This window comes from Schistocerca piceifrons, chromosome 7, assembly GCF_021461385.2.
Source record: "Schistocerca piceifrons isolate TAMUIC-IGC-003096 chromosome 7, iqSchPice1.1, whole genome shotgun sequence".
Taxonomy (NCBI): domain Eukaryota; kingdom Metazoa; phylum Arthropoda; class Insecta; order Orthoptera; family Acrididae; genus Schistocerca; species Schistocerca piceifrons.
The window spans coordinates 518,758,464-518,785,300 of NC_060144.1; the positions used below are offsets into that span (position 1 = coordinate 518,758,464).

Sequence of the window (26,837 nt, forward strand, 5' to 3'; positions counted from 1 at the left end):
TTGGACCTATGGAATGACAACTAAATCTAACCTAATGAAGCAATACTGACTGCAGGATTTTGTAAGATAAGACTGAAGACTGGCAACCATGCATTTGCCAATTCAGATACAGCTTCTGACAGAATTGACCTGCATCTACTCTTTGGTATGCTACAGTTAGAGGACAACATGCACAAAACTAAAGGTTGTTGTCTCGAAGTCGTAAAAAACTAAGCTGCAGATGTAAGAGGCAAAGGACATGAACAGGTGACAGTAATTGCAAAAGGAGTGAGATAGCATGGTAACCTACACACAAATGTTATTAAATCTACACAATGAAGAGAAATTTGGAAAGGGAATACATGTTCAAGAAGGAGAAATAAGAATACAAAAGTTTGCCAATGGGTCATTCCACGTCAAGTGGCCTTACATGAAACACTGCCAAATTACAGCTTCGTAAATAGTATAGTGGTGCCACTAGCCACCTTTTCGTAAAGGCTCGTTTTTTGACACTGCAATTGAAATAATAAATGATCAACTTTGTTTTGCCATTGTTCAGGATCTATGAGACCTGTTGTGCTGAAACTTTGTGAACCTGTTCAACTTTTTGGGTACAATAGCTTCATTGTAGTAAAAAGGTCAAACTATGGTAAATTCATCATAGAGTGCTATCAAAGTGGCCCATAAATCTTGTCATACCAAATAAACTTCTTTACATTACATTAAAAAATACATGTACCAGTCGTACTCTATTAATTCATTTGCTGAAATTTGTTACTAGTAGCAATTACAGTTGATTCTAACAAGCTATAATGTTGGCCCATTCTTGTTGCTGATGGAGCTGGAATGACATAAATAATGTGTTGGTTTGGAATCCAACAAGCATCCTGTCTAGCTGGCCAGTAGAATGTGCTGGTCCATTGGGGTGCATGAAATTTATTAAAACATTTTCTTCAGAAACTTCGGACACATTAGCAATCCATTTTCCATCATATATTCTGGCAATGTATTGGCCCAGTTGTAAGGCTGTAATATTTCTGAATGAAACTCTTAAAAAATTAATTGGCGTAGAATGTATTGGTACATGTTTGGGGCCTGGTAATTCCGCAAACGTGAAGCGGTGATGAGCACAACTGTCCCACTCATCAGCTGGAATTTCAGCAAATGTGTCGCTGGCTGCAGTAAATTCTTCAACATAGTCTTCATCGCCGCTGGGTGCAGATTCGTCTATTGATGACTCATGATGAGTTATCACCACTAGACCACTCGATCGGTCCACTGTCTGGAGAACCTGCAAAATCGTTCTCACTTTCACTACTTTCCACTGTAAAAATCACACTCAAATGAGACTTCTTGCTTAGCGGCAGCATATTACCTTCAAAAACAACGAAAAACAACATTGTGATTGGAACTCGAAAATATCTATTATTGGCACCCACAATCTAAACGAAGTACTTGACGACTATCTTTCAACGTTTCTCTTCATGACATCGATAAACCACGATCTGTGCCTTAGTTTGAAAGAAAACTGAAAATGGCAGTATGATTAGATCGTACCTGGCACTTTTCGCACCTACCGTGCGATCTGATTAGATCGTATTTGGCACTATAAGGCTTAATAGGAGTGCTTGCAAGCATCAGTTTCACATTTTGGTGTAAAGTGTAAACACAGACTGAGTGATGCAGCATTTTGGCTTCAATTCGCAAAATTTGAAAAATTCAATTTCAGGTCCATGCTGAAGTCTATATGCAGCAAACATTTCTTTCAAATAATTCAGATGGTATTTTTGCATCTTAACTTTCTTTCCTTCTCTTCTAATTGATACAGTGTCTTACTTGGACAAATTCTTCATTCTGAAAAATGTTACTGCTCTTTCTTTTATGACATCTGGAATCTTCTTGCGACACTTATTCTTTGGCAGAGCTAATACACAATTTTCTACCTGTAACTTCCTAGCTGCTTTTACCATCCTCTCTGAAATGCAAACTTCTTGCATTCTCTCTTTTATATTGCAACTTCGTGGTACTAATGTCAGTATTTTCAATTTTTCAGGCTGCCATGACAATTGCAACTTCTCTTTCAATTCTTTAATCAGCTGCTTAAAATCTTCACAATCAGGACATATCTTGCTTGTACTAGGTGTTTGAAGGTCTTTTGGGGCAAATCTTCCAGCAGCAGCAATGTTAGTCACAATTGCCTCTTGAGCTTTGCTTATTTTCTGTTTTGCATAACCTTTCACATCCCTTTTTTATACTCTATGAAATTTTAGAGGGGAGACCCCAAAAGCAGTTAGACTTCAATAGATTGACACTTCTGGATACACTTCATCTTCTGACTGGTTTGAAGTTGAATGATTTTTTCTGCTTTGTTTGCTAAAAATTGTTTTCTGCAAGCTGGACATATCTTCTCACCAGGTTTCACATTGCTCTTAGTCACTGCTTGCAATTGTTTTGCTGTTTCCACATTGACAATCCGTAAACCCTTTTTAACAGAAAGCTTCTTTGCACCAAAAGAATTACAAGATCTCTGTGGAAAGTCATATTTGTCCACAAGTATTGCTTTGTGATGAAAGCATATTTGTGCATTCTTAGCAAGACATCTCACTTCTTTGGTTTATTAATTCCTGTTCTACTGAAAATTCTTTGATTGGAATGAAACCTTGGTGTATGTTTGCAGACGACACAGAATTATCTACAAGGTCAATGACACATGGTACTGAAACCTTGCTGCTATCCATTACACTACAATTAAATTTATGCTTCCAACTACCTTTTGTTTGAATATTACATAATGCAGAAGGTGTATATTTCCAACTGAAAAATATAAAACATAGATAATGGGATCTTCCTTGAGAATACAACACAAAAAAAATTAAATAACCTGATAAACATTTCTAAAGAGTCATCCTGTATCTTTAAATTTTTACTTACTTAAAAAAGATGTTATCCAGTAATGACAACACACTTTACATCATTTAAAAAGGCACACACAGCATCTGAACACTTCACTACGCGACAGTGTGATTCAGACTGACTGTTGAAGCACTAAACTGGTCTGTCTCAAAAATAAAACAAATTTTTCTGATCAGACAAGGTGAGTTCAGATAACCCAGTTATTTGAGCAATCTGGATGCCACTTGCAGAGCTTTATGACATGCTGACAGGTTGCACATAACTAAAGCATCAGCTTCAGAAAGTTGTTCTTTCAGTAGATGCAAGGCAATAAAGTATAGTCAAAACTTGGTACAACAAGATTTATGAGCCACTTTGATGGCACACTATGATGAATTTACCATAGTTTGACCTTTTTACTACAATGAAGCTATTGTACCCAAAAAGTTGAACAGGATCACAAAGTTTCAGCACGACAGGTCTCATAGATCCTGAACAATGGTAAAACAAAGTTGACCATTTATTCATTTCAGTCAACGTCAAAAAACAAACCTTTATGAAAAGGTGGCTAGCGGCCCCACCATACTAATGAAGCTGTAACCTGGTAGTGCTTCATTTAAGGTTTATATGTACATCCTGCAAAAATTTCATCGAAATTGGAGATGGTAGAGTGGGGACCCTTAGGCCATTTGACATGGATTGACTCCAATGACTTCATAATTCTGACAGACGACTCTAAAGAACAGTTTAACAGAACAGATAATGTACTGAAGAATGGCCCTACTACAAACAATGTAAGCAAGTCTTTCAAGGAAGTATTTTTATAGGATGCAACCTTACACAGAAGCAAACATGGACAATAAATAGCACAGAGTAGAAAACAAAAGCCATTAAAACATTGTGCTACAGGTTAATAGACGCAAAGATAAGGTGACTATGGAAGAAGTATTGAATCAAATTTGGGAGCGAAGAGCTTTATAGCACAACATGAGAAAGGAGGATACACCAAGGATTAGGTGATTTGATAATAGAAGAAAGTATGGAGGAGATTAAAATTTTAATACAATGTAACCAAGTTAAAGTGGTTTTAGGCCGCAGTAGTTCCAAGTGAAATGTTTTGGACATGACTAGCTTGGAAAGCTGTGTCAAACCAGTCTTCATAGTGATTGCTACATTATGCATAGAGAAGTACTTCCTGACCGTGTGTGTGTGTGTGTGTGTGTGTGTGTGTGTGTGTGTGTGTGTGTGTGTGTGTGTGTGTGTGTGTGTGTGTGCGCACTAGAAGAGTTTAGATCATAGATATAACTCCCATCATGAGAAAATTTTAGATATTCACTGAACATACTGCAATGAGAGAGCTAGTGTAAAACTTAGGAGTGATACTGGAAAAATTAGGGATGCTAAAATGTACATAGTCAAAGTTTTTACTTTTTATTAATGAAACATCTGTAACATTTTACAAGCCAGCTGCTGCAGCAATAGGAGGAGTGGCCTCCGGCTTCGCAGCTTTGATCTCACTAGATGGTGAGGTTGGCAGCAACTCGTCTTTAGGTTCCACAACAGAAACATTGTCTGGCAGAGGTTTCTTGGGACCACGTTTGCCATTGGGATCCCAAGGCAACATAATCTTAACTTTTATACCAAGCACACCTGGAAAAAAAAGGACAAAAATTCATGTGTTGACTATTCATTGTATTGTACATATAAATACATTGGGTCGTATAAATAAAACTGAGCACATACTTTTTGGCATAATGGCAGAATTTGTGTTGCTTGGAATGCAAAAAAAGATACATGTAGCCTGAAGAAATACTGAAGAGAGAAACTGTAAGGTTATAGGGGTTTAACAATAAAAACATTATTTGCCTGGTGAACTTACTTTGAGAAAATCATGAAAGAAGATGGGGCGACCTTTCAAATGATGTAAAAGTAAAATATTTTTGTTGCTATTTAGCACACAAGTTTCCAACTGATGTACAAGTAGACTTAGGTACAGGAGCAAAAAATTAATAACCGAGTTATTACAAACCTGGAGAGCCATTTCTCATAACAAGCCACACAGGTTACTGCTTATGTACTAACAGACCATTATGCACTGTATTTAACCATTATCATCTTGTGTTAGAATCCTGACAGAGTTCCAGTTTGGAGTCAGTAACATCACATGAAATTGCATTTTCATAAACTGTTCCTAGTTGTCTTAGTAACTTGCTGCCCCCCCCCCCCCCCCCCAATAAAAGTACAATCCAAACATTGTGCAACTCTTCCAGAACACAATGATGCCAATGCCATATTTGTACACTGAATAGTTTGAGTGAGCTGAATGAAATTTAACATCAGTGTCCATTCTGTGCCAGACACAGAATATTACAGAAGAGGAGGAGGAGGAGGAGGAGGAGGAGGCAGAAAATTCTTTAGGTTTGAGAATCTCCTCTTTTGTTCATATGACAAGGAATTACTGCTCTAAAGCTTCAATGAGTTTGGCTTCTAAAATAACATGGACTTAGACAAGTTGAGGTTACATGCAATACCTCCGAAATAAAGAAAAGGCGGTGAATACCACCTATTATTCTGATCACTTCATATGGTATACATACCAACACAATAAATTAATGTGTTAAATTATGATGAAAGGATGTTGACAAATTCTGAAGCAACAGGTCTGTAAAAATAAGGAAAATTACAACCCATAATTGCTTTCTCAAAATATATCCAACTTTTAGTTTTGAAGCACTGCTAGTGGTGACCATGTCCTTCACATGAGTATCATGGTAATGCCTTTGGTTATCCTGCAGTCACAGATGTCTTACTCAAGAAATCTGTAGGCATATTTCACTATATGTACAAGTGTTTCAAAACACAGAAGCACAACACTTTTGGCAATCTAACAGTAACAATTCAGATATTCCAGACTTGTTAACAGTGAGAAGAAAATGTTTTTCACACTTCACTGATTTCAGTTTTTAAACATGACTTTTCTAGTTCAAGATAATGTACACATGCACAAAACATTTTCAGAAGTCCTCACAAATAATCTGTACTTTCATATACACATTACCACAGATTTTAATAATCTATGAACACACACCAAAGTTACCGCATTTACTCAAATCTAAACCGCACTTTTTTCAAGTTTTTTTGGACCAGAAAACCGTTTGCAGCTAAGAATCGAGTGCAAAGTAAGCGGAAGTTCTGAAAAATGTTGGTAGGTGCCGCCACAACTAACTTCTGCCGTCAAATATATGTAGCGCTACACAAGCATGCTTTGCAGGCACAAAGATAAATACTGGCACCAAAACCTCTGCATCAGTAAATAAATTTAAAAAAAGGTGGAAGACGAGCTTTTTTTCTCCACCCCAAGTTTCGGCCACTGCATTTTCATACATTATCCAACAAAGTAAATACAAATTCCGTATTGTTTATCTTCGAATGTAGCAGCATTTCAATGTACTACGAAAATCCGACTGGCAAGACTGTTTGTCAATATGGCCAACTCTACGTTCTGAATTTTTTCCTACCTGTCAGAAGAGATGGTTGCTAATAGGAACTTTTATGAATTGTTAATAACATGCAGTATTCTCTTCACCGCAAGACTAAAACGAATATAAACATTTTGCCATGTATTCTTTCGTGTCTGCTGCTATCTCGTTTAAATCCTGTCTGCCTAATAAACTACGAAACTAGAGTGAGACAACAGCAAACGCAGAAGAATATACATATCATGTCATGTTTATATTCGTATTATTCTTATGCCTAATAGTGATACAGTCAGAAATGAAGCACGGCAATTGACTAGATTTTTAAATCTAAGATGACTAATTTCTGTGCAGAATGGAATTTACTAAAGAGGCGTCTGCAAAGATTTTCATGCCATTGTTTCGCTAATGAGACAATTCCTCTTTTTTTTATATAAATTATAGGCGGCGGTAGCGTGCACAAAAGCAAGCCATGCCACCAGCAGCAACAGGCCGTAAACACTAATTATCAGAATGCGATATTCAATGCATGACATAGTACAGTAATGCATTTTCAGCTTAGAGTGACGTAAACACCTATAACAAAGAGAATGGCACCTATTGGATCAAAGAAAAGTAAGCAATCAATTCAAACCAGACGAAGCACGTAAAAAAGGTAGGGTACCGTATAAATACGGACGGACCACCTGACGCATAGCAATGGCTACCTAGTAAAGCTTAACTGCTAAGCTTACAACTCTAACCAAACTACTGTAGCTGCATCATCATTCATTTGACCTAAATTGTGTCTCTTATTACAATGGACCAACTTTGTTTCGATTTGGAGGTGCGGCCTAAAACCTTTCTCCCCCTCGAATTTCGAGTCTCAAATTTCAGGTGCGTCTTAGATTCGGGAAAATTTTTTTCCCCCTTGATTTCGAGTCTCATTTTTCTGGTGCGGCTTAGATTCGAGTAAATATGGCAATATTCTACAAATTATAAAAATGGGTAACCTTCATATTTGCACCCTTCACAACTAATGTGGACTCGTTACAGCTTTGACAGGCTTGTTTGACCCTTTGGCATATCACAAATATGAATACACAATTATCATAATCACAAACAGGATGCATCAGGCCAATGAATTATTTCTTCAGGAATGTAAAAATGAAGTGTTTGCACAACTGCTAATGCTGTTCCACATGGTAGTCTGGTACTTATTACCAGGAGACAGACAGCCAACAAATATTAGAAAGAGCCAATTTTTTCTTACCTTGTCTCAGTAACACATGGCGAGTAGCAGTATCGACATAGTCATTCGTAGGCTCTCCACTGTGAATCATGAGACCATCAACGAACTTCATGGACTTTGCCCGCTGACCTCTCAGCTTTCCAGATACCACCACCTCACATCCCTTGGCTTCACTTTCCATGATGAACCGCAGAACACCATAACATGCCCTGTGAAAGAAAAAAGTAATTTGTAACAGTCATTTATCTCAAGAACACACACTGACATCAATAATTTATTATTAATAGGAATGATTTGTAACTTGATTAAGACTAATGAATGTATGATCTGTGAAATTCTTATTAAAGTCAAACTACTGTGAGTTAGGAAACAGCAGATTTATCGTTTTTCATTTTTAATGCATGGCAGTACATCAGCTCCATGTCCATCACACATCAGTAGATGTCCAACTCTGAAGACACTACCTACAGTGTACTTCAGGGATATCTAAGGCCCTCTTGTTTCTAAAATACATAAATGATATTCCACTTGCAGTTTCAGAAAATGCAAATTTATTCCTCATGGCATGTGATACAAATTTAGTCTAATAGAAACTAAAAACAGTATACTTGACAAACAGCCAATGAAATACTCTGAAACAGTCAAATACAAGCAGAAAGAATTTTTGGGACTACAGAAAGATCATAAACTTAGCTGGAAAATCCACTGCCATTGCAGTACAAAATTACTGCTATAGGTGATTAATTCCATCCATTTACTAATGGCTTATGGGATTTTCAGAACACACAATTTTATGGTGTTGGCCTGGCAAGCAGGTGAGCCATGTTCAAAACTCCCTCATGCCATTTATCCCCCCCCCCCCCCCCCCCACACACACACACACAAATATATACATATTACAAACTGTCATCCAGTCATTGAGAAGTTTGTTCTCTTCCTGTATTCTTGGCTGTTGTCATACTACACATTGGTTATAGAATGAGTCATGTGGTAAGACTGTTACAATCACAAGTAAATGTGATGAATAGTGAAAGCAAGCAAAATACCACATACTCTTCTCACATAAATGAAAACAAACATGTGTACTACATTACAACAAAGGAACTGAAGAGTTGAGACTTCAAAAATGAAAAGCAACTTCAAAAACATTAAAATCTTGTTTTCACAGAGCTCAGAAAGTGTGGTATTGTGACACTGTTGCATTCATTCATTGAACATTTCCTTGGGAGTGACCACATTCACATTCATACAACACCTATATTGGGCAATGAGGCATATCTCACTCTCTCACCTGGCATACAAATTGTGTGTGCTGGTAAGAGATTCTGATCAAAAGACACATGTGCTGTCACTGATACACAGTATGTCATTTGCCATTCAAAAGCTACTTATTTTCAGCTGCTAGTAGAGTAGTTGTGCAGAATGAACAATCATTGTAGGCCTCTACCTTACCCCTCACTGCTGCAAATGGTGCGATGGGGAGTTTCCCTTTTAAGCAAGCATTTCATTGTTTGCTTATAAACAAAAGTGAAATTTGTATATTCACTGACTTTACACCATGCATTATATCTCACATGTCAAAACTATGGGAGTTAAGACAACAAAACGAAGATCTCATACTGCAGAGTGACCTAGAACACTTCAAATTATTCTGTAGAAGGTTTCAAGAACTGCATAACTGACCTCTCAGCCATTCCATGCCAAAAGGTGTAGAGGTTCTCACATGACCCCACACATTCTGACAAAATGTTGTGTGAAAGTTCACGTTCCCAGTTAACACAGGTACAGTTTCATGACCACCAATTCAATACGTATGGAGAGAAGACATTGTTTGACCCATAACAGTTTTTAACAGTACAAGTATGCACCACAAAATGTACTGGAGAATGATGAATACAAATTGTACTGGAACAGAACCATTATGACAGATAAACCACCACCACATAACAAACCTGACATCATACTCACCAATAAAAAGAAGAAATTAACACAACTAATCTAAATATCCATACCCAATACAACAAATATACAAAAGAAAACAGGAGAAAAAATTGAAAAATAAACCCAACTGGCTGAGGAAGTCAAGGGCATGTGGCATCCGGATAAAGTTGACATTATAGCAATTATACTAGATAAAGTTGACATTATACCAATTATACTATCAACTACAGGAGTCATACCACACAATATCCACCAGTACATCAACGCAATACAGCTACATCCAAACGTATATATACAACTACAGAAATCTGTAATTATTGATACATGTTCAACTAGCCGAAAGTTCCTAAATGCAATTTAACATATACTGTACAGTTAAAAGGAAGTCACGCTTGATCAAGGTCTGCGTCACTTTCCATTTTTAACCAGACACAACGTCTGAGAAAGGAATATTATAATAATAATAGATTTCATGAGCAATTTTCATACAAATATTTTGAAGTGAAATCGACAGGAAAAATCTCTCAATCTCTCTCTCACACTCCCCCCCCCCCCCCTTTCCCTTTCTCCAGTAGGATTTCCAGGTTGGAACACTACTTCTGTGATGCCATCAATCCATCTCATCCTCTGATGTCTTCTAATGCCTTCGATCTTCCCCAGCATTCTCAAGTTTCCGCCAATACCACAATTCAAAGGAGTCTATTCTTCGCCATTCCATCTTTCTAATGGTCCAGGTCTCACATCCACACATCATAACTGAAGAGACCATAGCCCTTATAATACTGATCTTTGTTACTAAAGCTATACCTTTAATCCTTAAAACCCTGCCAAGGTTTGACCAAGCAGCAAGCATCTCTTGATTTTGTAGCTGCGGTCACCATCAGCAGAAATCTGGGAACCAAGATAATTGAATGTAGACACTACCTCCTATGTGCCATGAAATGATAGGTGTAGTTGCCACAATTTTCATTTTCTTAACCCTTTTAGTGCCAAATACGATCTGATCGTGATCCAGATTTTCGGCGAAAAATGCCAGTAACGATCTGATTGTGACGCCTTTCTCATTCATTTTTTCCGCGCTTGAAGGCAAAGTTGTTAGTATTTCCTAGCGAATGAGAAAGGCATCACGATCAGATCATTACTGGCATTTTTCGCCGAAAATCTGGATCACGATCAGATCGTATTTGGCACTAAAAGGGTTAATATTCAGCCTAAGACCAGTTCTTTCACTTCTTTCACCTTCAGCAAGAGAGTAACTTTTCTTCACTTGCCACCAACAGTATAGTATCGTGTGTATCTAAGGTTGATTATATTTATCCCAGCTACTTTAATTCCAATTTATCTTCACCTAACCTGGCATTCCTCATAATGAGTTCTGTATACACATTGAAAAAGTAAGGTGGTAATATGCACCCTTGACACACGCCTTTCTGAATCTTGAGCCACACAACTCTCACCACGGCTTCTTGGTCAGAGTATAAACTCCATATGAGATGAATGAGGTGTTCTGGTACTTCCATATTTTTCATTATTTCCCATAATTTATTGTGATCGACAACCCAGTCGAAGGCTTTGGAATATCAATAAATCAGAGATACACATATTTCAAGAATTCTGTATCTCTTTCCATAATGCATTGAATGTTGGCAATGTGATCTCTGGTTCCTCTTCCTTTACAAAATCCAGTTTAATCTTCGGGTAGTTCTCACTTTAGATACTGGCGAAGTCTATTTTGTAACATTTTCAGCATGACTTTGCTAGCAAGTGAGAAGTTTCAGTGACATCTAGCATTCTTTAGAAATTCCATTCTTTGGGACTCGTTTTTTCAAGTCTTCTGGCACTGTTGTGTGCTCCATATTTTCTGACATACTGAATGCAGTACTTTTACTGCGTTCTTTCCAATGACTGAACAATTCTGTTGAAATTCCACCATTTCACTAGTTTTGTTTTTGGCCCTATTTTCAAGAGTCCATTTGATTTCATTCTCCAAAACATCTAAAACATTAATTTCATCATCATCAGCATTGTCTGTATGCAGTTCTTTCTTATATAGATCTTACATATTCTGCCCATTTTTCCTTAACGTCCTCTGCTTCTGTTAGATCTTTCCCATTTCTGTATCTTATTCAAATTTTCATATGTAATTTCCCTTTGCTGTCTAATTTTCTTGCGAAGATCCTTTGAATTTCCCATTCTGTTACCTTCAACTTCTTTACACTGTTTAAGAAGACATTTGTATTGCTTCTAGCCAATTTCTGAACACTGTATTTAATTTAAACATTGCTGATCCATCCCCTTTTATTTTAGTTTTCCTTCATTCTTCTGCAACTTTCCAGGCCTCAGCCAACAGCCATCTAGCCTCCCTTACTCTTTTTCCACTGAAAGTGTTTTTCTCCTTCACAGTATTGGTTACTTTTGTCCACAGCTCTTGTGGGCTGCTTGAAAAAGAGTTTAGATTTTTGAATCCCCAGAAATAATGCATATTATGACTCACTAACACCAGGCCTTAGAAACTAACATTGCATTCTCCTACACCTTTCCAGTAGTTTACAAACCAAGGGCAAAATTTACTTTTTAAAATTATAAAAAATGGGTATTTTCAGCCTATTTCTACAAAAAATGTATATTCACTGAACTCAAACTATTTTCATTAGAAAGACCACATTTGAAACCATCCAATGAAGTAAGTTTCACTCTGCAACACAATACAAACAACTATGCTAGCCATAATTAAAATGTACCTAAATTGTGCTTGGCACATACTGTGTGAGGTACCATAACACAAAAAATCCTGATTAATATGTAGTTCCCTCAAGGCAAAAGAACTTTAAAAACAACAAAAAACATTGCTGTTGAGACTCATGACATTCCAGCCAGTTTCTCCGCTGTCTTAACTACAGAATCAAATCAGTTATAAACTTCAAAAATTTTCTGTAGATTATCAAGACACTTTAAGACCATGGCAGTAACATTGTTGCAGGAAAGCTGCAACACATTCTATACACCATTGTCACAATGTGGATTTGAGTTAATGAGGATTCTGAATGCGGTATTTCACAATGTCACTGATGTGTTAGTTTAATGCCAGTCTTAAGTACAGCACTCTTGTGCTCACATAATTTGCAGTTTACATAGAATGTTAGTGTACTGATGAAAAATTGTATGCTTTAGTTTCTCATCTACTTTTCACAGTGGTGAAGCATGCATTCCTTTAAATTCCAGACTGCAAACTGCCCTTCCGAGAAAAGCTACAGCAATTACTTCAAATTAGTACAGACACAAAATGAGGACACTATTCTCATTCAGTTCTTTATGACCATTCATTTTCTATAATAAGAGTTCTGAAACTGAACACTATACATACGTTAAGAACACAAATGACTTTTTGCTATTTGTAAACTGAAGGTGGAAAGGGGAAGAAATGGGAGGGATCACTGCTCTCAGTTGCATTGGCACATTATGCAGAATTGGCGGCGATGAGTGAAAATGTTTACCAGACTGCAATTCGAACCCAGGATTTCTTGCTAACTAGGCAGGTGCAATGACCACAGCACCAGCCACAATAGTGTTTTCACAATTGCATGGACTATCTCTGGTCGCCTCACTGCCAATCCACACTCCCATCGAGCACCATGTATCTGCAGCCCCTGTCCATTTCCTCCTATTCGCTCTTCCGAGACTCCCACAGGAGACTGGACACATCTGTACATCCACACTGACATGTCAAAGAACAGACACCACACATTCATATAATTTGTTATTGTCCATGATGGGTAATATACTGCTGGTTTAATTTAAAGTAAGAAAAATAAGCATCTCCACAACAAGGAAAACTATATGGCCAGTCAGACACCATCACTGATGGAGCTGAGGTTGCTGCAATATATGCTGCTCCAGAATCCAGCACTTGTCACTGTTTCACAGACAATACAACGAATTCATTAGGCCATGTGTGTATACAGCAATAGTAATGTATTGCTTAACAGTCACATCAATTAAATATCTCGACGTAACATTGCAAAACTATATGAAATGGAACGAGCATGTAAGGAATGTAGTGGAGAAGACAAATGGTACACTTCAGTTTATTGGGAAACATTAAGTGCAGTCATCTGTACAAGTAATCTGATATATCACTCTAGTGCAACCCATTATTGGGCATTGCTGAAGTGTCTGGTATTTGCACCAAGTCAGATTAAAGGATGACATCAAACTCAAAGAGGTGGACAGCTACACTGGTTACTGGTAGATTCAAAAAAACATGTAAGTGTTATGCAGATGCTTTGGGAACACAAATGGGATTCCCTGTAAGGAAGGTGATGTTCTTTTTGAGCAATACTAAGGAAATTCAACGAACCAGCATTTGCAACTGACTACAGAAAGATCCTAATGCCACCAACATAACATTTCACTTATGACCACAAAGGTAAGAAGTTAGGGTCCCTTCAGAGGCATATAAGCCGCCATTTTACCCTCACTCCGTTCTATGATTACTACTTCTGATTTTGGGGGAAAACAGGAAATACATTGCCATAAACTATTCTTCCTTTATCTGGTGGCAAGAAGTAGAGATCCTGCAGTCGTTATCCTCTACAAAAACTATTCAAAACTACTGAGAAAAGTTATTAAAAATCAAGGAACATGCACAGTGTCAAATCAGTCATTCCAACAACATACTTAAGGCTATACGGGATGTAGAGAAATGACAAGTCAGGACAACCAGCCACAGAACAGGACATCACTACTGAACTGAATCAAAGAGCTATACATGACAAGTCACAAGTAGCAAATATATTTAATGATTATTTCTTAAACACAGTAGAAAGTATAGGGACAAACAGTTCAACAGCAAAGTCACAGCAGTTAACTGGAAAAGCAACTCTCATTGAATTTAATCGCATTAATATATCACCAAGCTATCTTTCTGAAATTAAGAAAATAATATATTCTCTCAAACAAAAGTTCCTTTGGATCTGATGGTGTTTCCATTAGACATACAGATTTGTTCCTTTTATAATTGGCTCTGTCTTATCTGAAGTATCCAACACATCATGAAATCCAGGCTTTTGCCAGAGAGATTGGAATATTCCATCGCTGAACCCTACTTTTGATGTTCTCCATGCAACTATCCAGTGCAAGCCTCTATATCTTCAAATTACTACTGCAACTTGCAGCTTACAACTTCTGTATTCACCTCTGTCCCTCTACAGTTTTTAATCCCACTTCCCTCCAATACTAAACTTGTGATCCCTTGATGTCTCAGAATGTGCCCTATCAACCAATCCCTTCTTCTAGTCAGGCTGTTCAACAAATTTCTTTTCTCCCCAATTCCAATTAGGACCACCTTACTAGTTACATCTACCCATCTAATCTTTAGCACTCCTCTATAGCATCATATTTCAAAAGCTGTTATTCTCTTCATGTTCAAACTGTTAATCATCCATGTTTCAATTCCATACATATGTGCACTCCATACAAATACTTTCAGGAAAGACTGCCTAACAAACCTACATTCAATGTTAAATTTCTCTTCGTCAGAAACTCTTTCCTTGTGATTACCAGTCTACATTTTATCTCCTCTACTTCGGCCATCATGAGTGTTTTTTTTTTTTTTTGTGGTTTTAGGGCGCACAACTTCAATGGTCATTAGCGCCCTGACGACTAAGAATGCACCGCGAGGCACAAGTTGACCACAACAACTAAAAGGGAAAACACGATAAAAGACAGACTGACAGGCATAGGATTAAAAAACAGCATCATCAAATGTCCTTAGCGAGGTTTGTCAAATTGATAAAACGAAGAACACGAGCAGCTGCTCGTGGGTCATCCGCTAAAATGGCATCGAAAGTATTTGGCAGGTTAAGATCGAGGCGCAGTGTGTTAAGATCTGGACAGGACATTAAAATGTGTCTAACCGTCAGCAAGTGCCCACATGGGCAGAACGGCACCAGCGCAGCCGTCAGCAGATGGCGATGGCTGAACCGGCAGTGTCCAATTCTTAACCGGGCTAAAACGACCTCCTCCCGCCGAGAAGGGCGTGAGGAGGACGTCCAAGCCACGGGAAGAGGTTTTAAGGCCCGAAGCCTGTTGTCGGTAAGTGCAGCCCAATCGGCATGCCACAGAGATAAGATGCGCCGACAAATCACCCTGCTAAAATCGGACGAAGGGACACAACAAGAAGCTGTCCAAGGCTGGAGGACCGCAGCCTTGGCCGCGGCATCTGCAGCTTCGTTCCCAGGGATACCGACATGGCCAGGAACCCACATAAAGCTAACTGGAGAACCAACGTCCACCAGCTGCTGAAGAGAGCGTTGGATCCGGTGTACGAAAGGGTGAACCGGGTACGGATCACTGAGGCTCTGGATGGCGCTCAGGGAATCTGAGCAGATGACATAAGCAGAATGCCAGTGGCGGCAGATGTAAAGAACAGCCTGGTAGAGGGCAAAGAGCTCAGCTGTGAAGACCGAACAATGGCCATGGAGCCGGTATTTGAAACTTTGTGCCTCGACAATAAAGGAACACCCGACCCCGTCATTGGTCTTAGAGCCATCTGTATAAATGAAAGTCACCATCATGAGTTATTCCGCTGCCCAAACAGCAGAACTCACCTACCAGGTGTACTGGTATGAAATGAGCGTTAAGATACTAATGTGTCGACAGGGAACATTTGTTGTTAACGAGTATTAATTTTTTTTGTTTAGATTAGAGATTAGATTAGATTAATACTCGTTCCATGGATCATGAATACAATATTTCGTAATGATGTGGAACGAGTCAAATTTTGCAATACATGACATAATTAAGTTAATTTAACAACATAATTAAGTTAATATAACAACTTTTTTATTTTTATAATTTTTTGTTTGGTTGGTATTACACCTGGGTCATTCCATGTCAAACTGAGCCTGAGGCTTATTTTTTGAAAAAATGCCAAATTTAACAATGTTATAGTTTTTCGAATCTACAAAAGTTGAATTTTACTGTCCTGAAAAAATTATAAAAATTACATAATTAGCTGAGGAAATATAGTTAAAGTTGGCAATTCTACAGATGAGGATGGAAAACAAAAGGTTTGCTTTTTGTGTTGGCAGCTGTTTAAATTTGGGTTGCAGCAATTATTGATGTTTTAATTGTTTAATTTCAAGAGCAGAATCTTATCTTTCTGACAAACTTCAGTTTTTAAAGAAAGGGAAGTTATTAAGTATGCAGCTAATTCACAAAAGTTACTATGTATTTAGTGTCCCACCCGTGACAAAAAATATGAAAAAGTTTACCTTCTAACTCGGCAATTATAGTAATTCTATATATTTTAGGTTAGAAGTAAGAAAAACAAATAAAAACATCCAATGAACCATAAGGCACCTAAGTTGTAAATGATCATCTATAAATGTTAAAAGAAGTTGTGCCCCACCCGTGACAGATTTTTGGATGTTACTCAAATCAAAACCATTTAACACTTCTTGTTATTGTTAAGTTAAATTGGTCGATATAACAAGTGCTTTGATGGTTTACACTAAATAAAAACTTACTGTTTATTCAGAAAATGGGGAAAACAACATCAGCAGAGTGTATGAGAAAACTTCGAGAAAAACTGAAGAAAGATACCAGCAAGTACAATGTCCATAAAGAAAAAGAAAGAGCGGGATAAAACAAGAAGGGAAAATATGAAGATGAAGATATCCTTCAGTGAAAAATCTTTATTGGAATATCGAAAGAAGGAAGCTGAAAGAAAAAGGAAGTACAGACAAACTAAAGTCCGTATTAATTGAAGATCAGTCTGAGGCCTGTATTTCCCAGTTAGGATCATATAAATGTCCTCAGTCCCTTGGCAAAGCTGTTTCTCAGGTAAAGAAGGTGCTTCCTTCAAGCCCCCTCAAAAAAAATCAGCAGTAATAAAAAAGCTTGTAAGTGAAAGCTTAGCTAAAAAGGTAGTAAAGCAGATTTTCCCAGTAGTGAAGAAGACATCTCGTAAACTTACAGGTGATAATCTGCTCAAAATACAAAATTTTTTCACAAATTATGAAATCAGCAGGCAGACACCTGGCATAAAGGATGTAAAGTCTATTGTAGACCATGAAACTGGGAAAAGAGTTAGCTTGCAGAAATGTCACATGAATATGACAGTTAAGGAAGCATTTTTTTTCTTTTTAAGCAAGAGAATCCAGATATTGATATCAAGATTTCAAAATTCTACGAGTTGCGGCCTAAAAATGTTGTTCTAACGTCTCAAATGCCTCACAATGTATGTGTGTGCAGATATCATGCTAACTTCAACTTCATCATTGAAGCCATTCACAAAGAAATAGCTAGTTTCCCTGCTACTCACACTCACCTTATGAATCTTGTTTGCTGTGATGTAGAAAGTGAAATATGCATGACAAGTCAATGCACGAAATGCATCATGAATTTACACACATTAATAGAGGGAAAGTTTGATTTGTGTGACATCTTGGAGAAAATGGACCGAACATGAGTGTCACCCTAAACAGACTACTACCAGTGGAACACTTCGTGAAGCTCTCTGAACTTCAGTCTTAACTAAAAACATTCAAAGAGCACTTCTCTGTCAAAAGGATGCAATCTGGAGCTTTCAAGACTGTGAAAGCATCAGTTAGTGATGATGAAGTGATATTGCAAATAGATTTTGCAGAAAACCGTGTAGCACTAGCACAAGATGAGATACAAAGTGCCCACTGGAGTCATACACAGATTACAGTGGTCACTATTTGTGTTTGGATGAAAAAAGGGCTACAGTAATTTGCAATTGTGAGCGATGAACTGTGCGACGACAAGTACTCAGTTTATGCATGTTTGAAGAGTATAATAAGTAAGCTGAAACAAGAGCTTCCCAATTTGACCTCGATACGAATTTTTTCTGATGGTTGCGCAGGTCAATTTAAGAACAAATTCACCATTTCTAACCTCTGCTACATGATGCAAGACTTTGGAGTGTCTGGAGAATGGTTTTTCTTTGCAACATCACATGGGAAAGGTGCAGTGGATGGCAATGGAGCTGTAACAAAAAGGGCTGTTTGGAATAAAGTTAAGCAAAGAAAAGTCATCGTCAGCAATGCACAGGAGTTTTTAGACTGTGCCAAATCATCTGTTTCTGGAATAAACTTTCTTCTCCTGACAAAAGATCATATTGATGAAAACAGAGACCGTCTGGATGGCCGCTGGAAAGCTGTTAAAAAAATGAAAGATATTCGCAGCAAGCATTACTTCAACGGTTACAATACCTGTAACCTAGTATGTGGTGGAACTTTCCTAAAATCAGATTTAGAGAAAGTGGAGGTTTTCCCACTTTCACCCAACATATATACACTAATCTACACAGATTCTGAGATGAGTGATGATGAATCATATACTGATGTCCTGTTGACATCCAATTCCCAAGAAGTTACAGGTTCAGAACCAGCTGTGGAACAAATCATGCCAGGAACATTTATTTTAGTTGAGTTCCAAACTGCAAGAAAGAAATCCACTACATACAGATATGCTGCAATTGCACAGAGAAGTGTAGAAGACAATGGGGAAATACAGGTTATGTGTATGCGATCTGTGGGGGACTCAGCAAAGGTATTTAAAGCTGACGAGGAGGATGTATCCTACATAGAATTTAAACAAGTTCTTGCTATTCTCCCGAATCCAAATGTCAAACATGTTAGGGACACCTTATATTATGAGTTTCCTGGCAATTTAGACATTTTTGAAAGTGGGTGAGAGGCCAAGTATTTTTTCAAAGTGGTACATTCTTCAAGTGAAATAATTAAGTACTCAGAACTGTAAACTAATACTATACCAAAATCTATATTATTTATAAGCAACAAAAATGTTCTACAAAGTTATTAAAACTTAAAGTGTCCTCTAAGTATATGTTACCTACTGATTCATAGCTAACTGACATAATAAAATCAGTTTAAATAAAAAATAAATAAATAAATAAAAAATAAATTGTACTTCACACGAGTCCCACCCGTGACAATTCCTTGTCCCACCCATGACAGTCTTTGATTGCAATTATTTGTAAGTAAGTATTACTAATCTAATATTTATTGATATTATGTCATGTAGAGAATTGTTTTATTAATGTGAATTCAATGTTTTCAAAAGAAAATAAGTACATAAATCACAGAATTCTTCTAAAATGTTTGTGGTTATTCAATGCTACGTCTATTTGCTGTTCCACCCGTGACAAAGTTTTAAAGATGAATAACAGCTCAATTTGTAAACTTCTGACATTCAGATTTAAAGGGAAGGTAAAACAATTATGTTTAAGGCAACCAGTCAATTTTTACTTTATTTCTATTTATACTTCATGTTATATCAGCATCTGACTGTTGAAAAACTTAGTGCAACTGTCCCACCCGTGACAATGGAATCCCCCATCTGTCAAAGATATTTAGTATACATCAAGTCATGAAACGCATGTTTCCATCAGAAAGTGATTTGCAGAAAGCATTAATTTTTGTTTTCATTTGGGGGGGGGGAAAAGTGCTGCAGAGTCACATCGAATGCTTGTCGAGGCATATGGTGATCGTACTCTAGCGGAAGCAACATGCAAAAGAGGGTTTCAATGGTTTCAACGGTTCAGAAATAATGATTTTGATGTAAGAAATGAAGAATGGGGAAGACCACCAAAATAGTTCGAAGACGCTGAATTGCGAGCAATATTGGATGAAGATGATACTTTGAGTCAGAAGCAAATGGCAGCAATGCTAAATGTTGCACAACAATTTCTGGCCGTTTGAAAGCTATGGGAAAGATCCAAAAGTGTGGAAAATGGGTGCCACATGAATTGAATGAAAGACAGATGGAGAACCAAAAAACCATTTGCCAAATTTTGCTTCAAAGACATGAAAGAAAATAAATTTTGCATTGAATTGTTACTGGAAATGAAAAATGGATTTATTTTAAGAATCCTAAATGGGAAAAATCCTGAGTTAATCCAGGACAACCATCAACATCAACTGCAAAACCAAATCAATTCGGCAAGAAGACAATGCTCTGTGTTTTGTGGGATCAGAAAGGTGTATCATGAGCTTCTAAAACCCAGTGAAACTGAATACTAATCACTACAGACAACAAATGATCAATTTGAACAATGCATTGATCGAAAAAAGACCAGAATGGGCCAGAAGACATGGCAAAGTAATTTTTTTACATGACAATGCACCAGCACACAAAGCAAAACTGGTTCAGGATACAATCAAAACACTTGGCTGGGAGCTGGTACACCACCCACCGTATTCACCAGACTTTGCCCCTTCCAACTACCATTTGTTTTCATCAATGGGACACGCACTGGCTGAGAAACACTGACTCCTATGAAGTCGAAAATTGGGTGCCCGATTGGTTTGCTTCAAAAGACCAACATTTCTCTTGGCGTGGTGTCCACAAATTGCCACAAAGGTGGTCAAAATGTATAGAAAGCAATGGTCAGTACTTTGAATAAAATGTTTTTACTTTTCAATTCAAAATTAGTGTTTCATTTTCACAAAAAAACCTCATTTCATACCGGTACACCTGGTACCGAGTTGTGTGTCTCATTTCCGAATCTAATTCCTCTGTATGAACTCATTTAAATTCAACTACATTCCATTATCCTTGTTCTGCTTTTGTTGATGTTCATTTTACATCCTCCTTTCAAGACACTGACCATTCCATTCACCTGCTCTTCCCAGCACCTTGCTGTCTGTCAATTACAATGTTGTCAGCAAACCTCAAAGTTTTTGTGTCTCTTCTCTGAGCTTTAATTCCTACTCTTATTTGGTTTCCTTCACTGCTTGCTCATTGTGTGGGTTGAACAACACTGTCAATAGGCTACAACCCTGTCTCATTCCCTTCTCAGCTATTTCTTTCCTTTCATGGGCCTCAGCTCATTAACTGCTGCCTGGTTTCTGGACAAGTTGTAAATAGCCTTTCACTTCCTGTATTTTACCCCTGCTACCTTCAAAATTTCAAAGAGTATTCCAGTCAACATTGTCAAAAACTTTCTGTAAGTCTACACATGTTACAAATATATGTGTCTTTCCTTAACCTATCTTCTAAGGTAAGTCATGAGCCAAGGTTACTATTGCCTCACACATTCCTACAAGTATTTTGCTTGTCTCCTGCATTTTGAACACCAGATGGAAGAGTTTTGCCATAGCTGACTCTCCCAATGAATTCTGAAGGAATGTCAATAATAACCGAACTGTTTCACATCTATATTTTCCAAAATTTGAGACTGATGTATTCTAGAATAGTATCTCACCTGAACTACAATAATGACCTCAGAAAATCATGGCCTGGATATTAGAACAGTTTTTCTTCTGAGAATGTCGTTTGTTTGTTCATTCTCCTAATACTACAAGTACTGAACCACAAAATAGTGCTGGCTGGCATTTTCTGCAAGATGTTTAACTGTGTCAATCACAATATTCTCCTATGTAAATAAGTTTTATTGCACTGATGGTAGCCCACCAATGGATGCAATATCTAACCAAAACAACTCAAAAAGTTGTTATTAAAAATTCAACTTTAGTTCGGGGAAATTATTCTGATGGGGGAGAAATCACGATAGGGGTTACCACGACTCAATCTTACATTTACTGTTGTTCCTCATATGTAAATAATCTTCCATCTAACATACAACAAGCAGAATTAGTTCTATATGCAGATGGCACTAGTATTGTAATCAGTCCAACCATGAACACAGCAACAAAAGAAATAGTAAACAAGGTAAATTCAGTTCTGCACATCTAGGGATACCACAATGAGGATAAGTTTAACACATGGTGAGGAAATAATTAGGGCACAAAACCTTTCAAATTTGTAGGTGTCATTGATGAAAATTTAAATGGGAAAGCATATTTTGGAGCTACTAGAACAACTTAGTTCAGTCACATTTGCCGATGAATCATTGTAAATCTTAGGGAGAGAGAAATCAGTTTGCTGACATTTTCATTCTGTAATGTCATATGGAATAAAGTTCGAGTAATTCATCTCTAAGAAAGTCTTCGTCGCTCAAAACATGGTGTAAGAATAACACGTGGGACTCACCAATGTCCATCTTGTAGATGTCTGTCAAAGGAGTAACTTACTTTTGGTAACTTACCCAGTGACATAAAATGTCATACACAGTAAAGTAAAATTTGAAAAAGTTTTACGACAACTCCTCCCCTTTAGAAGGGATTCTAATATTGTAAAGGGAAAAACTTGGAGGTTCAGCATGTAGCCACATTTACACATTAATTTGTGATAATGTAAAATTACTCACTCCACATCATTACAACTTATCATGCAAATGATACATCGGACACCAAACTAACTAGATCAAATTCGAAAGCTTTACGATGCAGCCTTTAATGTTTGGTGATGTAATGATGGCATAACACTACAAACTTTTGTTTCCTACTTTTTCAATAATCTTCAATGTCAACACCATTTGCTTCGTATTCAATGTGCATACAGTGCACACCCACTGTACACATTAGTTAACTGTGGATTATACTGTATCAAACAGCTAGCAACTGCAGATGCTATACCAACCAGCCCACGACATTCTTCACCGAGATGTATCACACATTCTTTACATTCCAAAGTGCAAAGCGGCAGGCTGAGCAACTCAAGTGATTATCTCAAATTAATACAAACACCAAGAACACTACCCCTGTTATTGGATTTTTATACCCCTTCATTTTTTATTAAAAAAAGTAGGGCTCAACACCTTATACAATGTTCCGAAACAAAATGGGCTATTTCTAAAGTTTATCATGTTTCTGATTCAAGCTCACTTTTATATAAGACACATTTAGATGATTGTAGAAAATAATGGAAATCAGATTTATTCTGGGCACCAACAGAATATGACAATTTCCACTGCACTTTTACCTTATTGTTTAGGGCCTCATATGATCGCATAACAAAACCAAATATAGTTTGTATGGTTTAGATCAATGTCTTTTATATGAGTTTGTAAGAGTCTGCAAGGAATACTTTTACAAAAAAAAAGTGGCATGATAAGTTCCTGGTTTAACCCACAATTACTCCTGTAGAGATAACAAGCCAACCTCCACTTTACTTCTCCAAGCACCTCTTGTTTCTGCTTGCTTTGCTTCAAATTACCTGCACAAAACTTTCTCATGAAATTTTATTCTACATCAGAGAGCAAAAAGTTGTGCACTGTAGCCTACTTTTGTTTCTTTCAATAAATATTGCCCAGGATGTCTAAGCTGATAAGAACTTTTGAGGACACCGTCGAACGCTCCACTATGGGATCAAACAACTCTGCAAGTATTCGTTCCGACTTCTGAACCAGTATCAGATTCAGTGGACCACAGTGCAGACATCTGACATTGTATTCCTGTCTACTACTCTCAAACTGCAATGGAGTGTTGACAACATATGTCATTGCCGAATAATTGTTCGGTGTGGGTGTGGTTGATATTGGCATCAAAAGCCGCCTACAAATGGACTTATATGGATTCTAATCATTTAACCCTCAGCTGGTAACATCCATCTCTCAGGGAGGTATAAAAGCTCCTCAAGTTCCTGCTATGCTTCATTCATGAGTTGAACTTGCTACTGTGTGGATGTCACTGTTTCATTGGTTTTCCTCCACTGAACTGTGTAAGGAGCTGCTGAAAAACAGGTTGACATGTTGGAACTCTAAAATCCAACAAAAGAGAGGTTCCGAAGGAGCTTCTTCCCAACCCAAAGAAAGAAGTGGGCTCCGGTACGTATGGTTTTACCAAGGATCTTACACTTATCTTTTGCTCCAAAAATCTAAGGCAGTTTTAGCACTTTCTTCAATGCACCACACTGTATATACTCATGAAAGTAACAACAAACCAGTTTCTACAATGCCAGAAAATCTGGCATAGACACTAGATATGAAGTGCAGCAACTACTAAGCTAACCAGAGAACAAGGAAATGGCCACTGTCAGTATTTTACTTCCTAATATCTTGGAACTGCGCAAATGCTTATGTAATGCATCTTCATAAAGGTGCGATTTCAAGATTTGAAATCATGAAGAGCATAGGAACGAAAGACGTCGTTCCAGATTCCGACCCCAGGAAAAGTATTTCATGTATTTTGGGTGAAAAGCAAAGACATGAGAACCCAACAAAAAGAAAAATAAGTGACAAGCTAGAAAAGAGAAAACCGTCACTGTCCCTACATATTTAACAGAATAACAGCATACAAGTGTGTGAAATGTGATAAAGCCAATTCCTTACAGTGCCCCATGAAAATATGTACAACATTTGAGTTTTTTCCCCTATTTATTTGTATGAATATCAAGATTTTTGAGAAATCACATGTCAAGTTTAGAAACTATTTGATTTGAGAGTCAATCTCGCAAAGGAATAAAATACTTTATTAACTATATCATGTAAAAAGTGATTGCAAGACAAAAAATATTAGTATTAACTTTTCATCAAGCTTTTAAGTTATTTCCGATATTCATTACAGTGGAAATTCTTTGAAAAATTTCGTCATCTTAGGCTCCCAGACGGATGTTACCGTAATTGCCAATTTTTCACGAGTTACTAACTAAGGGTTAATTCAAGGAAACGATTTTGCCTAAGTGGCTGGTGATCGCAAAACAGTCTTTCCTGAAGCAGACGTCTATATCTACAGCACAAATCACGTAATTCCACTGGAATACACAGAACAAGTATACTCAAACACTAAAATATCTACGTATCACACTTACCTCCTAACAGCGAGACCTCCAATCAGCTTGTAACGAAGGGACTCTGCCTGTGCTATAGCGCAAAGCCCTCTAGTCGCCACCTTCTCTGCATAGAGTTCAATTGACTGGTCTTGAAAGTTAAATCTTTTCTGAACAACGGACGTCAATTCTCGTATCCTCCGACCCTTGTCGCCCAAAACGTTCTGTGTTCTTGTTGCCATAATGATGATCTCCGTACGCGTTGGTGTGACACGAACCTCCACGCCGGAATATCCATCCTCAGCGAGTTCCCGCGTAAGGAACTCATTTAATTCGGCCTTAAACACGCCGTCTCCAACGAACTGCAACAACATACAATAATATTAACAACTTGACAACACTACAACTACATAACCTATCTGTACACACAACGTGCAACGCAAACCGAATCCACTGCATCCAGACAGATATCTGTACTGTTATGCACCACTACGATCCAAAATTTTCATACACAAACAAATACAAATTTCCCTATGATGCGTAAAACGTTTCGCTATCACCTGTCTAATACATTAACGACACAAACCTTCTTTTTCTTCGATATGGGAACCACCGCCATGTCTAAAGTATAGCAGTAAAGGACTTAAAACCTATCGGCGCTTTCCGGAACACGCTGTATACCAGAGATAATGCAAACACCAAAGATAATAATTTTTGAGCAAAGAGGTCTACTTGTGATTGTCCGCTAAAGCCCGGTCCACACGCAACGATCTGTCTGCGCAGACATCGGCGCAGATGTCTGTACATGCAAAAGATCGCTGCAAATGTGGTGTGTTCACACGACACAAACCCCAATCTACTACTCGCCCGCCATCTGTCGGTGTAGAAAAGAAATATCAGTGGCAAGCGACTACACTCCCCGAAAACGTCAAAATTTAATTCAGTTATTTTGAAAAATAGAAATGGAGGAAGTTCTGTTGTGGTCTGTGTTCGCAACCTGTGTTGCAAAAAACATTCAGACCAACCGCAGGAAACAGAGAAAGCGGTCAAAATGGTGCAGACAGTGGCTGCTAAAGCGAAAGCAGTTTTGTCACGTAAAATTACTGCTAGAGTTGCAGGGCGAACCTGTTTTGTTTTACATACCCTCGTGTTCCATTTCCTCGCACATTGGCACTCCAATTTCATCTTCAACTGTACTCCTGCTTGGTCTTGGCGTTTCTTGATCACTAAGAAAGCCAAGCAGATCAAAATACCATAACGTTGGCTGGTATACTTTATCTACTCCTACACCAGATCTTCTAGATTTCTGAACTTTGGATAACTCTTTTCGGTAAACAGGTCGCTGACAGACTACTTTACTTGGCTTGCCTTCACGATCTCATCCTTCAGGAAAGCGTAAATAGCTTCACATGTGTTGGGTATTATTACACTCAATGCTTGTTTCGATATTGCAGATGAAAATTCCAAATCATTGTAGCTCCTTCCTGTTGCTAGGAATCTTAATGTTACTGCCAGGCGTTCATGAGGAGAAATTGCCCTTCTCATACAAGTATTTTTCTCATAATATGAGGGGTTACATGCTTTAAGTTTCGACATCCATCCGCAAATAATTTCGCCAGTTCGCAACGAAATTATTTTTTTATTACCGTTTCTCTGTT

At 37.7% G+C, this 26,837-nt stretch overlaps 1 protein-coding gene across 2 annotated transcripts; it reads right to left on the bottom strand.

Moving 5' to 3' along the window:
* Positions 1–715: 715 nt before the first annotated feature.
* On the bottom strand, positions 716–25,921 carry LOC124805324 (40S ribosomal protein S3-A). 2 transcript variants are annotated; one of them, XM_047265845.1, is made up of 5 exons: positions 25,766–25,921; positions 25,222–25,541; positions 7,600–7,787; positions 4,300–4,521; positions 716–1,270 (listed from the first exon to the last, which is right to left on the bottom strand). In XM_047265845.1, exons 1-4 carry the CDS (start codon positions 25,796–25,798, stop codon positions 4,328–4,330), a joined length of 735 nt encoding a protein of 244 aa, XP_047121801.1. In that variant the 5' UTR covers positions 25,799–25,921; the 3' UTR covers positions 716–1,270; positions 4,300–4,327. The 2 variants fall into 2 exon arrangements, with proteins under 2 accessions (XP_047121801.1, XP_047121800.1); XM_047265844.1 differs by lacking the exon at positions 716–1,270 and having other exon boundaries at positions 4,280–4,521.
* Between the last annotated feature and the right edge of the window lie 916 nt (positions 25,922–26,837).

What these genes read in the sequence shown, in the direction of transcription:
- LOC124805324 (XM_047265845.1), bottom strand. Translation starts at nt 25,798, where the DNA reads ATGGCGGTGGTTCCCATATCGAAGAAAAAGAAG. An exon ending in GGAGGTCTCGCTGTTAGGAG is followed by an intron (nt 7,788 to 25,221) that starts GTAAGTGTGATA and finishes TTTCTTTCACAG; the next exon opens with GGCATGTTATGGTGTTCTGC. An exon ending in CCATGTGTTACTGAGACAAG is followed by an intron (nt 4,522 to 7,599) that starts GTAAGAAAAAAT and finishes TTTTTTTTCCAG; the next exon opens with GTGTGCTTGGTATAAAAGTT.